The sequence below is a fragment of the Eschrichtius robustus genome, chromosome 14 (genome assembly GCF_028021215.1).
Source record: "Eschrichtius robustus isolate mEscRob2 chromosome 14, mEscRob2.pri, whole genome shotgun sequence".
Classification (NCBI taxonomy): domain Eukaryota; kingdom Metazoa; phylum Chordata; class Mammalia; order Artiodactyla; family Eschrichtiidae; genus Eschrichtius; species Eschrichtius robustus.
Window position 1 is genome coordinate 26,989,490 of NC_090837.1, and position 12,411 is coordinate 27,001,900.

Below are 12,411 nucleotides of genomic sequence, written 5' to 3' on the forward strand. Positions count from 1 at the left end.
CGCTCCTGTGCCCCAAATCAGCCCCCAGCCCACTCCCCTCTGGGTGGAGAGGTCAGCCAGGCCACAGGCTGCACCTTCTGCAGGGCAGGGGCTCTAGGGCCGGGGTCTCCCAACAACCAGCGATCAAAACACAAGATTAAAAACGGTCCTTCCCTCCTGAGCAACAGGAAAGGGAAAAACCTAACCTAAATCTACTTTTCTGTGGAAAAATCCCGAAATCTTTTAGGCAACATCACCTCGGACCAGGACCGAGCCCCGCTGGCCTCTGCCCGCGTCCTCAGCCTGCCTAAGGGGCGGCTCCCTTCCCACCCGGGCGCCTGGCCTCCCCTGACCCCATAGCGGGCAGCACAGATGTGCATGTGGTCACCTGGGCTCCCACGGACCGCAGAGGCCCTGCACTGGGCCCCAGGGTTGGGAGATGCCAAATCGCACCACTGCCGGACAGGCCACTGCTGCCAACCACCAGCTTTGAGGTGAGTCTCTGATCTGGTTCAGAGGGAACCCCTCAGCACACGTGCTGCCCCTAAACGAACCTCGAGCAGAACGAGACGAAGCCAAGGACATGGGGTGCTGCTCAGTCCAATGGACGGCCAGGCCAGCACGACCATAAAACGTGCTGACCGTGTCCAGTAGGACACTTCGTCCGTCGTGGACCTGATCCTGATAAAGGACCAACCTTAGAGATCCGTCAGAAACACGGTGAGCAGCTCCCCCGAGCCTGGGGTCTGCCGCAGACGCCGCTGTCCCACGGCTGATGGAGACCCTGCTCCCCAGAGGCACACGTACCCCAAGGGTGGTGTTCTGCTTGTTGTAGCTGGCAAACTGAAGGATGCTCTCGGTGGCCATGGCCAGCCCCGTGTGCTGCGACAGCCCCGACACCCAGTTCTGGTGTTTGTTCAGGTATTCCTGAGATGGGGAAGCGCCGTGTTATTTTAAAGGTAAAAGCAAGCCTTGTGCAGCACGTGTGAGGTGAGGGAGGGAACCCTGGCTCTAAGGCTGGCATCGCCCGCCCTGATCCACTGAAGAGATGGCCCCGCTTGGGCTGCCACTCCCTTGGGACCAGAGCCAGAGCCAGAGCCAGCCACTGTTCCTGCTGGCCTGCCGGGCCCCTGGCCATGCCACCCTCGCCCAGCCCGCATGCACCCCTAGTCCTGCCTACCATAAGCGGTCGGCTCCCCTGGGCCCGCCCCCCGAGTCCCACCGCACCTGCCCTCCTGGCCCCTGACCAGCATGCTCATCCAACAGGGTGTCCCATTACCCTAGGCCTGGACCAGTGTTCCTGGTCTGCTAGTTCACACCAGTGCTGTCGGTATTTCCAGCATGCTGTCTGGGTACAGCTCTCTGCACGGCTGGAAGGAGCTCCCCAGGATGTTTTTTGATGATTTCAAGAAAGTACCTGTAGGTGAGACTTGGTGACCGTGGGTGCCCACTTCATGGCCTCCTGCAGGATCATCGCACAGCGCGCAGCGAAGTCCTTGACGATGCTCTGGAAGAGGGTGCACCGGGCTGTCAGAGCTTAGTGAGCACAGGGCTGGACCATGTCCCCCAGAGCCTTGTGTTGAAGTTCGAACCCCCGGCCCACCTCTCGCGCTTCGCAGGTGTCGGGAACGGTAATGCGATAGGGGGCGTCTGGAATGTCGTAGTAAGGCTGGTCCTTGTGAATATCCTGAAAGCACACAGGTCCCTCTTCCAAAGCAGGTCCCTGCGCAGCACCTCCCTCCCTTCCTCCCACCCCTCCCATCTGTGATGGGAGCCCCCCAACCCCCCATTCACCGCTTGTGGCATGAGCTAGGCTCAGAAGGGTGGGCGGGGTACTCACGGCGCTCAGCGACAGCGACAGGGTCTGTAGGATGTCCAGCATGGTCTTCAGCACCGTCCCGCTCCAGAGCAAGTGGGGGAACCTGCACCCAGAGCCACCTCTCAGGGCCCAGAAGCCACCTGTCCAAGGAGCTGTACTCCTTAAGGCCCCTCCCCCCTCCTGCTGCCCAGCCCCGGCCGCCCCGGCCCCATCATCCTGGTTATGCGCTGGCCAGACCACTCCCTGCTCCCCACAGGGATCCTCCCTGTTTTCAACCAGGGCCCCTGTACCCTCACGTGGAACATGGCAGGACAGGTGACCCTCCAACAATGGGGGGTTGGGGGTGCTGCCCCTCCACACAATAGAAAATCTGCGTGTAACTTATAGCCGGCCCGCCGTTTCCGCAGTTCCACAACCGTGGCTTGTGTAGCACTGCAGTGTTTACCACTGAAAACCCCCTGCTGCTCAAAGCAGGTGGCCCTGGAGCAGGCTGCAGGCTCGGTGGCCTAGCTCAGACACGCCCTCCAGCCCTACCTGGACGGGCACATGGTGTCTGCTGCAGGCTCCAGGGACGCCTGCGGGAGCTGCAGGCAGGCCCGGCATGGCAGTGCACTGAGGCCGGCCCAGCCCACCGTGAGTGCCCTCACCTGGGAGGGCCCGTTCCACGAGCCTGCCGTGCCTCCCAACACAGCAAGGAAAGCCCAGGGTGGAACCAGCTCAGGGTGAGCTCCCCTCCTCCTGAGGGCCTGGGAGAAACTAATTCCACCAGGTCCTCTGGCCAGGCCCTGGGCTGGGAGACAGCACTTAGGATGGCCATGAGCGTCCCAGAGCGAGCCCAGAGCCCTGAAGCAGGGAGGGTGGGATCCCGAGAACAGGGACGTGACACCCGGTCAGGAGATGTGCTCTAAGTAGCACCGACCACTCTGAACAGGGGAGGGTTAGGCCACTGACTCCTCACTTGCCAACATCCTGTGGGGGCTGCCCCGCCCTTTGAGAGCTGTGACTCTGAGCCCACTTTTCTCTGTACTGATGATGCAAGGTCGACCCTTCCCTGCATCCCAAATCTAGACGTGTGCACAAACATACGCGCACACACATGCACATGTGCACACACGTGAACACACGCACAGCACCAGAAGGAAACCGAGCTCACTTGTCCACCAGCCCGGACAGGTACTTGTCGGCCACCCTCCGGATGCGCTTGTGGATGTGGTTGAAGTTCACCAGCAGGAACTGCGCATGGCGCTCCAGCTCCTCCTCGTTCTCCTTGGTCTTGGCCTGGATTCAAAAGAGACAGGTTGCAGGCCCCGCACGGCCCAGGCAGGCGTGCGCTGGCTCTCCAACAAGGCTTACTTTATCTGCCATCATATTCAGGAAGGCGTCGAACACCTTGTCGGCAACGGTGATCACGCACTGCATCATCCCTGCAACAGGAAGGCAGGGTGTCAGTGGAGGGGACCACCGTCTCATCTGTCACTGATACAACACTGTCCCCCAAACTCTTGGCTTTACTTGCATTTCCCCCCCATGGCCCCCTTTCTGTCCCGGGACCCAGTCCAGGGCACCCCTTGGCATCCGCTCAGCACGGCTCTGAGCCCAGTAGTCTGTGCTGATTCCTTGGGCTGTTCCAGTCTTTCTGGCCTCCCCACTTCTGAAGGGCACAGGCATCTTGTAGGGTGTCCCTCAATCAAGGTGTGTGTGATGCTTGTTCATGCCTGGACCAAGCTCGTGGGATTTTAGGTGAAAGGCCCTCCTGGTCGCATCTTATCGGGGGGAGGGTGAAGTCGGTGCCCCCATCACTGGTGGGCTGGCCCTGAATGCTCCCTCTACCCTCAGATGCGAGTCCCCAGGTCCAGCCCTCACTCTGGGGCAGGGAGGGGGGGGCAGCGGCTCCCGAGAACCTGTACACGTCAAGCTGTGCAGAGCCCCCCACTTCTCCTGGAAACCATCCATCAGTGTGTTCTGCGGCAGCTGTCCCTCTGGTTCTTGTCGACATTTCCTATCTTCCGCATTCTTTTTCCTTTTAGCAACTGGAATTCCACATGAAGGCGTGTCCCTCCCTGTGTTTTATTTATTCAACCGTCTAGTCAGTAGGGACTCACAGACGCTCATCATTTGTGTGGCTGCTCCCTCTGGTCGGCTCCTGGGCCCTGCGACACGCCTCCGCACCTTCTCCTTCTCTTTTTCCTCTTGTTTCGGCATGACCTTACTTTCTGGCCCTGCAAGGTGCCCTGGGCTCAGCCTATACTCTCCCTGCCCCAGCTCTCCCTAGAGTCACCATTCCTCCACGGAGCCCGGGTTCCTTTTACTGGAGAACAGTGTTCTGAGACCAAAATCTGGGCACTGGGTGTGCTCAGTGCTGCTGGGGTAGAGCAGGGTTTTAAAAACAACAGCGGGAGAACCATAGTGTTGGCGAGAGAACTGTGAGAAAACACCAACGCGTCCTCCACGACACACCCTGTGAAGCTAGGACAGTTGGTGGCCATCCCTGCGCTGCCAGCGGAGGGGGCTTCCGGGCCCCCCACTGTCCTTCCTCACCAGCCCCACAGGAGTCAAACCGACCTCTGGACTGTTGTGCAGGGTCACATGGAGCAGCACCTCACAGTCCCTGGGGTGATTTCTCAAAAGATTTCTCCAAGGACTGATTTTTCAACAGAAGAAAAAAAATGGTACCCAAGACACCTGGGAATTAGTTCTCCATTGGCAAGAACAAGCTGCTCGAGTCGTCAGTGTGCTGATGGCGCTGGCGTGGGAAGGACTCCTCACTACTTGTTTGTTTTTTTTAAAAATTTATTCATTTTTATTTATTTGGTTGCGCTGGGTCTTAGTTGCAGCAGTTGGGCTCCTTAGTTGCGGCTCGCTGGCTCCTTAGTTGCGGCTCACAGTCTCCTTAGTTGCAACAGGCAGGCCCCTTAGTTGCAGCATGCAAACTCTTAGTTGCGGCATGCATGCAAGATCTAGTTCCCTGACCAGGGGTCAAACCCGGGCCCCCTGCATCGAACCCCTCCCCCCTGGGAGCTCGGAGTCCTATTCACTGTGCCACCAGGGAAGTCCCAAGACTCCTCACTACTAACTGTATCAATGCCAAATTTATTAACCTTAGAATCATCACTCAGCATTCCTCAGAACATTTTCCCACACTGTTAGTCAACCAGACCTCGTGGATCTAGCAAATCAAGGATGCTTGTAAAAAAAAAAAAAATCATCCATCCAAGGGCACTTGGAGAGTAAATTAGGAGAATGTGTAAAAAAGAGTAAATCCATTGAATAATCTGTTCAGACTGGGGAATATCTGCAGGTATGTGTCCACTGACTCCAGGAAATTTCAGAAAGCATGATTCAAAAAAATGCCTTTAAGAATAGTAAAACAGTTTCCCGGCGGTGGGCGGGGAGGGAGGGCGGGCAGCCTGCTGGTCCGCGCGGCCCCGCCCGCCCCAGCGCCTGCCCCCCGCATCTCCATCGTGGGTCGCTGTGGTCGGATGTGCGCCCGGGTCCGCGGGACAGGCGGGTGCAGAGGTCCCTTGTGTTGGCCGGGGTGGGTGCGGCAAGGTTCCGGCGCCTCCGCGGATCATCGTGGGTCTGGGGCTGTGGGCGCCGCAGATTGCTATCCTCTCCGCACTTTCCCGGCTCTGAAGCCTCGAGAACACGGCTAGGCAGCAGTAGTTTAATGGGGAGTTTGCCTGCTGGGAACTAGGGGCCTGCTGGGGTCTCAGTTCTTGGCTGGCCCCGGAACACGAGGTTGCCAGGTGTGTGACGGCAGCAGGTAGGAGTGACCCCGCTGGTGCAGTGATGAGCAAGAAAGGAAGGACAGCGGCTGTTGGCCTGTGAACCTAGGCAAGAATGACCAGCCGACACAGTCCAGACCAAGGTCCGTGGGCCCAGCTCGGTCCTGTGCGTCTGGTCAGTGGAATAGACCTGCAGGTGTGGCTCTTGTCACTCTAGGACTGGTTTCAGGACAGATCCTGCTGATGCGCCCAGGGCACCGCCCTCAGTTCTCCAGGAGAGTGCGCCGGAGGGGAGCCAGGGGGTGTGCCTGACTCAGCACGGTGGCCACGCACATCCAGTCTGCTGGCAAGGGCAGTGGGCAGCCGGAGGAAGTCATGGCCTTGGGAGTGCCCTGTGATGAAAAAGAACCTGCAGGCGTATCAAATAACTTTGGTGTGGAACGTTGGTGTGCTGAAAAGCAGTTCTGTGTGCTTTTCCCCCCTAGTGTGAATCAGCAGTGCTGAGGCAGCAGGCGGGATACAGAAGTGTGAGCAGAGACCGTCTGGAAGCCCCAGACTCCAGGGAAACTAAAGGTGACAGCCAGCCTAGTGAAGAGGACGGGAGTTAGGGGCGGGGGCGGCAGCCCAGCAGGCGCCCCTCGTCTCAGGGCCCTAATCCTGGCTCCAGCCGGCTGGTCAGGGGAGCTGCAAGGTCTTCTGGGCGAGCAGAGCCCACAGTCCTGAGCTGTTCTTCTCTGTGTTTGGGTCATCTCCCCCCATCCAAGGGGAGAAATCAAGATGAGGTTTAAGAATCAGTGCTTTAAGACTGTGGATCTCTGAGTTGAAACCTTGGAAGACATGTTTTCAGCACAGGGTGTTGAAGTGAACGGAAGGATTCAACCCCTTTTCAAGGAGGGTGTCTCCATGTGGGCAGAACTAGAGAATAAATGGGTCTTGAATAAAAAAAATAAAAAAATAAAAAATAAAAAAAAATAAAAAATAAATAAATAAATAAATAAATAAAATAAAAAATAAAAAAAATAAAAAGAATAGTAAAACAGGGCTTCCCTGGTGGTGCAGTGGTTGAGAGTCTGCCTGCCAATGCAGGGGACACGGGTTCGAGCCCTGGTCTGGGAAGATCCCACATGCCGTGGAGCAACTGGGCCCGTGAGCCACAACTACTGAGCCTGCGCGTCTGGAGCCTGTGCTCCGCAACAAGAGTGGCCGTGATAGTGAGAGGCCCGCGCACCGCGATGAAGAGTGGCCCCCGCTCGCCGCAACTGGAGAAAGCCCTCGCACAGAAACGAAGACCCAACACAGCCAAAAATAATAAATAAATAAATAAAATATGGTATGAAGTTTAAAAAAAAAAAGAATAGTAAAACACTGTTCATTGAATCTGAAAAGCTATTTCTTTTTGCAGTCAATCAATAAAAACAATATTTGTTTAAAAAGATTCTGTAACATAACTTCATGAATAATTTCTTCCTAACATTTTAGGAACTAGTTTAGTTTCTTAAAAACTTTTATTCTGAGAATACTTGAAATGATTGCTAATACCGTTTACTGAATAAATGCATTATTACATGAGATACATTAAAAAATTTGTGGATTGAGCATACTAAATTTCATCAAATATTTAAACACATTTATAAACTTCATCATATTCTTCTAAGCATTTAATTAAAGCATAGGTCTAATATTTCAGAGTCTCTTCAATTTTTAAATACCTTATAAATCAGCACACAGACCAACACAATGATGCTACAATTTATCAGTGTCCTTATACTAAAACTGGCAAACAGTGCCAGTACCATGCATTTAATTTTTTTTCTTTGCTGCCTCAATTTTAATATCTCTTCATGTTTTAATTCCTATTCTTTTTTTTTTTTTAATTCCTATTCTTATCTTAGTTTCGCCTCAGTAGGGTTTTGGTGATGGGCACATTTTGATACCCTAGAGAGGTTAATTCTGTTTCTGTCTCCCTGGGAGTGTCGTCCTGTTGGAACTGGTCACGCCGAGGCCCTGTGAGCCCAGGGTCTGAGGATACTGCATCCTGGGACTTGCAAGTCCTCATGTTCCACACAGACTCTTGTATCCCGAAACTCTCCCAGAAAAGAAGGATGCAGTCTTAAATTAGATGTGGCCCACAGGTCCTGGCCTGCTGGAAACGTGGGGTAGCGAGTGGGGTCTCCCTGTGGGCAGCAGGCCTGCTGAGGCGTGGAGCCCCCACGGCAAGGAGCAGGATGCCCCCCAGCGAGCTCTCTGCTCTCCGCTAATGAGCGCCTCTAACAGGCTGCTCGCGGGACGTCTCTGCCCATCACCTGCTGGGCGCCCTTCCTACCTGGTCACTCTGAGACCAGGTGTGACCTTACACAGGTGCCCCGCCTCTCCCTGGACCATGTGGCTCTTTCTTGCTGCTCCCTCTTTCCTGATTGCATGAGAAAAACAACTACACGTCCCTACTTCACAAACACTTTAGTGGAAGAAACAAAATTATGATATCGTATATATAAGCATATATAATATATATGTAATCTCCTAATGTATTTGGATATATACGTCCTAGTATATTTGCCCTTCTTTTAAGCAAGATAATAGGAATACTGTATCCATGCTCGAATTCTGACAATCTGTTAGCTGGGAGCCCCTGTAGCCTGATTCTCAGTCCTCTCAGCCTGCCTCAGACGCCTGAGAGGCACTACTGCTCCTTGGCCACAAGATGCCCCAGGTCCATCCAGACCGTCCGAGGAGCCCAGGGTTCCTCAGCAGAGGACGGTATCTGGGACTGAAACCTGGGGGCTGGAGCACATCTGAGCATCAGTGCTTCTGCTCTCGGGCCCCTGGCAGCAGAGGCAGAGCCAGAAAGATGTATATGTTTTAGGGTCAAATGTTTTATACTGATCTTTCCAGCGTAGTACATAGCCTCATGAAACTATTTTCCCGACACAGACAGAAAACAGGATGCAGTATTCTTTTTTACACTATTAAATCTCAGTTCATTACGAGAAGCCCACAGGAGTCAACTTACCAGACTTGTCTTTCTGAATAGCTTTATCCTCAAAGTAGCAGAACATTACCTGGAAGCGGTCAGGATCTGTCGAGCGCAGGACCCTAGAGGGAACAGCTCCGAGTGAGTCTGAAGCTCTGGCCCCCCAGCAGATGGAATGCTGTCTGGGCAGATGAGGCTGTGAGGGCAGCCGCCCCCTGCAAGCCAGGGGTTTTAAGGGTCACATGCACAGGGTCCTAACAGCACCGGCTGCATGTCCATCGGTCAACGGCGCATCAGGCAGTCACCAAAATGAGAGGCAGCTCTCTGTGCTCCCACAGAATATTCGAGACATTCGGCTGGGAGGAAAGGGCAAGGTGCAGCGGGACAGGTGTGAACAGGTATGATCCCACATCCCGCTGTGTGCAGGTGGGATACACGCATGAGCACGTGGCTGATTTCTAGAAGGGAAAGCTAAGAGATGGCAACAGAGGGCCTCTCTGGACTCAGGGCCAGCAAACGGAGACATGCATTTCTCCTCCTTAGCATCTTTTCTACCATCCAATGCTTTTCTTCTCTATTCTATTTTACGCACCATGGACATTTTTACAAGTAAAACAATATCCCTACCCTTGAGGAAGAAAGGAAGAGGAAGAAAAGGAAGGCATGTGCTTGAACCAGGGCCCCGGTGCAGGGCGCTTGGCATCTGGGGCTCCACTGAGACAGCCAGGTGCGCGCTCAGCAGTGCACGTGGATGACGTCCGCACCCATCCTCTCAGATTAAGGCTCCACGGGCGCCGGGGGCTCAAGCACAGACACTCTCCAGCGCCCTCGTGCACATGGCGAGAATGTGTGCTGTTGTCTGAAAGCTCTCCTGATAACTGGTGGCTGAGATCCAAGCCAGGCTCTGGACTAAAGGCTTCCGGGCTGCTTCTTGGTGCTGACAGGAGTCCAGGGGACCTGGCAGGCAGCCCCGGGCGAGAGTTGGGCTCTCAGAACTGCCCGCCAACTACAGAGCCCACCCGAGAGCCCTGGGTCACCGTGGGGCACACCGGGGAGTGGACACAGCCCACAGCCCTGCCTGCAGGTGCTGGAGGCCGAGCAGGCCCAGAGGCCTCTCCTGGAGCTACACGTGCCAGGATTAGACCCAGGCTTTTGCTGTTTTGGTTTGGCTTGGTTTTTCTTTGAAAATATATTCTTTGTAAAAAAAAGACCAGAAGGAATGATACTAACCACTACAGATGGTGCTGGTGAGCAGAGTGGGTTTCTTCCCTCAACTATTTCCACGGTTTTGTATAATGTTCTCCTATTACTTATACAACTGAAAAAAAATGTGTAATGAAAAAAGAAAAGTCAAAGCTCCCTTGGCTGTGGGGACTCTGGGACTGCCAGGAGGAGGGGACTGAGGCGGGGAGGACTCACTCCCACTCACCCAAAACAGCTTCCATATGGTTTATATGTCAAGCTTCCAAGCAAGATCCAATCTACCGGACGGTCTCGTGGCACCAAATAAAGGTTAAAATAGGGGCGTTGTCCAAATATCCCTCACTTTAAGAATCAATACTTTCCGTTTTAAGCGGTTTGAGAAAGACTTTATTCTATATCTAACTGCACCTGTCTTGTGACCTAAACAAATGTCCTCCTGCAGCCCCCCACAGCGGGTCCACAGGGTGGGTGGCTGGGCTCTGGACATCCTGCTGCTGCTTCCAGTCTCCCTTTACAGGGAGGCAGCAGGCACTGCCCTGGAGACCATGTGGGTCTCAGGCCAAATCAGGGACCGTGACCTTGGGCAGCTTCTTTGAGCGCCTGGGCCCTGGTTCCCTCCTGTGAAGTGGGGTGTACAGTGCCCACCTTGTGGGCTTGCTGGGGGGGCCTGTCAGCACACGGAGCTCGTGCAGCGTCTGTGGGGCCGGCGCTCCATCCATGTTAGTGCTTCTAGCTGTCAGCTCCCTGTGGTTGCAGAGGCGTCCCGAGTGTCAGGTGCCCTGGAGGACTGTTTGGAGCAGCCCCCCACTTCCTGTTTGCTGTCTGTGCTCCAATGTGGTCCTGGAACCAGCCCGGGGGGTGCCCTAGAGCGTCTCAGCGAGGGCTGGTTCCCGGCAGAGGCTCTGACCCGTCAAGTGCACTGAGTTGATGGCAGCTCTGGTGACAGCTCAGAACCTGTTCCCTCGGGGAGGTGGCACCGGCGTCAGACCCCTGGTATGTTACTACACGTGGCATCCAGTGATCAGGAAGGAGAAGCACACGAGAAGAGCAGAAGGGATTGGGGTTGGTTTTTCTAAGACAGCTTACTTGTTAGGAGGAACTGAGAAAAGCCCAAGCCTGGCAGGAACACAAACGTAAAACCAGCTCAATCGAGGGTGTGGGTGGCGAAGCTCACGTACCTCATGTACTCCAGCCGGTAAACGGACAGAAGGTAGGTGGACATGGCGAAGTCCAGCTTGTTGATGAGGGCAGACACCTCGGGGGCCGGGTCCAGCAGGTTGATGATGGTGCTACGGAGCTCGCTCAGCTCGGCCTGGGGACGAATGCCAGGACTGTGTGGGCACGGGTGGGCGTGGCTGCTCCCCCAGATGCAAACCCCGGCGCCGTGCCCGTGAACCAGACACGCAGGACTGGCCCTCACTGTCCCAGAGGGCTTCCCGAAACCCTGCCCAGTACCACCCATCCTTGGCAGGCGGGCATCCTTACGGGGGTGACTGTGTCGTTCTTCATGGCTGAGTTGTACTGGAGGACGGACCGCAGGGGCTCTTTGCTGGGAAAGGTGAGCAGGGGGGACTTGGTGGCTATTTCACAGACGCCCTCGTACCACTCTTCCGGCCAGAGTCCTGCAAGAGAGCGCGGGCTGAGGTGCCTCCTGTCTCGAGAAGAGCTCCGGCGGGGCCCACGCTGAGCTTCTGGAGTCGTGGGTCCTTTGGTTGAGCCACTGTCCCAAAAATGTGGCACAGAAATGAGTCTGTTTCCTAACGGGGGCAGGTTTCCCTAAGGTATGTGGTGTTCCCAGAACCCTAAACGACTTCGGGAAGTGTTCCCTGAGGAGGTGGCAGCCGCGCTGGGCCTGTCTTGTGCGTGGGCACAGGCACCATTAGGTCGGGCCCTTTCTCACCTTGGTCCTTACTCTGCACTGTCCTCCCTGGGGCAGCAAACGTCCCCTACCTGACCCCTCCACGGCGAATCCCATCAGCACGGAATAGAGCCAGAAATCCCGGAAGAGCTTCTGCAACCGTGGCTTCGCTTCTTTGATGGGCGGCAACCGCCGGGTGAGCTGATGGGCCGAGGAGAGAGAGAAGGTGGTTACCTGCATATGAACCTGACACCTACAAGTGTAAGCTCGAGACCCATTCTCCAGGCTTCTTCTCAGAGAATCGGTCAGACTGGGCAGGAGAAGGCACGGGGCGCAGTAACCAGCAACCCTCAGAGAGCTCGCCCAGAAACGCTCCTGAGCCTCTTGTATGCCGGGCAGGCTCTGCACTGGGAGGGAAAAGCCCTTTGGCCTCGTCGGGAGGCAGGCAAGCAGCATCCCAGAGCTCCTGGGGACCCAGGGATGGGGCGCTTGGTGTTCACAGGCGGGCAGGGAACAGGGAGTAGCCGCCTGGCCACAGGAGCACCAGGCCCAAGGGCCGGAACCGTGGCGGGCGGCACAGTGACCTTGGGCAGAGCCCCAGGGTGTGAAGAAGGTAAAAGCAGAGTACTCGGGGGCAGGGGTGAGGCTGGAGTCCCTGCGTCCCTGTCCCCATGGTGTCCCACCCAGTGCGTGGCAGGGGGAGTCGCCTCCGGTATGGAAAATGGTTACATGTGTGCACAACGCCTGGGGGACGGGTGGACCCTCCAGAGTCCCCAGGGGAGGTCGAGCCCCCACACAGCGCTAACCAACCTGCAGCGAGGGGGGCTCAGCGGTCCAAATGCTTATGATCTATGAG

General features: G+C 55.7%; 1 protein-coding gene across 2 annotated transcripts in view; it reads right to left on the bottom strand.

The window, feature by feature from the left end:
- PI4KA (phosphatidylinositol 4-kinase alpha) overlaps positions 1-12,411 on the bottom strand; it is a 96,218-nt gene that overhangs the window by 22,010 nt on the left and 61,797 nt on the right. For both annotated transcript variants that reach the window (XM_068563728.1, XM_068563729.1), the window contains exons 20-29: positions 11,648-11,756; positions 11,183-11,319; positions 10,876-11,009; positions 8,534-8,616; positions 3,152-3,222; positions 2,952-3,076; positions 1,820-1,901; positions 1,583-1,666; positions 1,397-1,486; positions 787-906 (exon numbers count right to left, since the gene is read on the bottom strand). In XM_068563728.1, the coding sequence (XP_068419829.1) occupies positions 787-906; positions 1,397-1,486; positions 1,583-1,666; positions 1,820-1,901; positions 2,952-3,076; positions 3,152-3,222; positions 8,534-8,616; positions 10,876-11,009; positions 11,183-11,319; positions 11,648-11,756 (1,035 nt within the window). The remainder of the gene's footprint in view (positions 1-786; positions 907-1,396; positions 1,487-1,582; positions 1,667-1,819; positions 1,902-2,951; positions 3,077-3,151; positions 3,223-8,533; positions 8,617-10,875; positions 11,010-11,182; positions 11,320-11,647; positions 11,757-12,411) is intronic.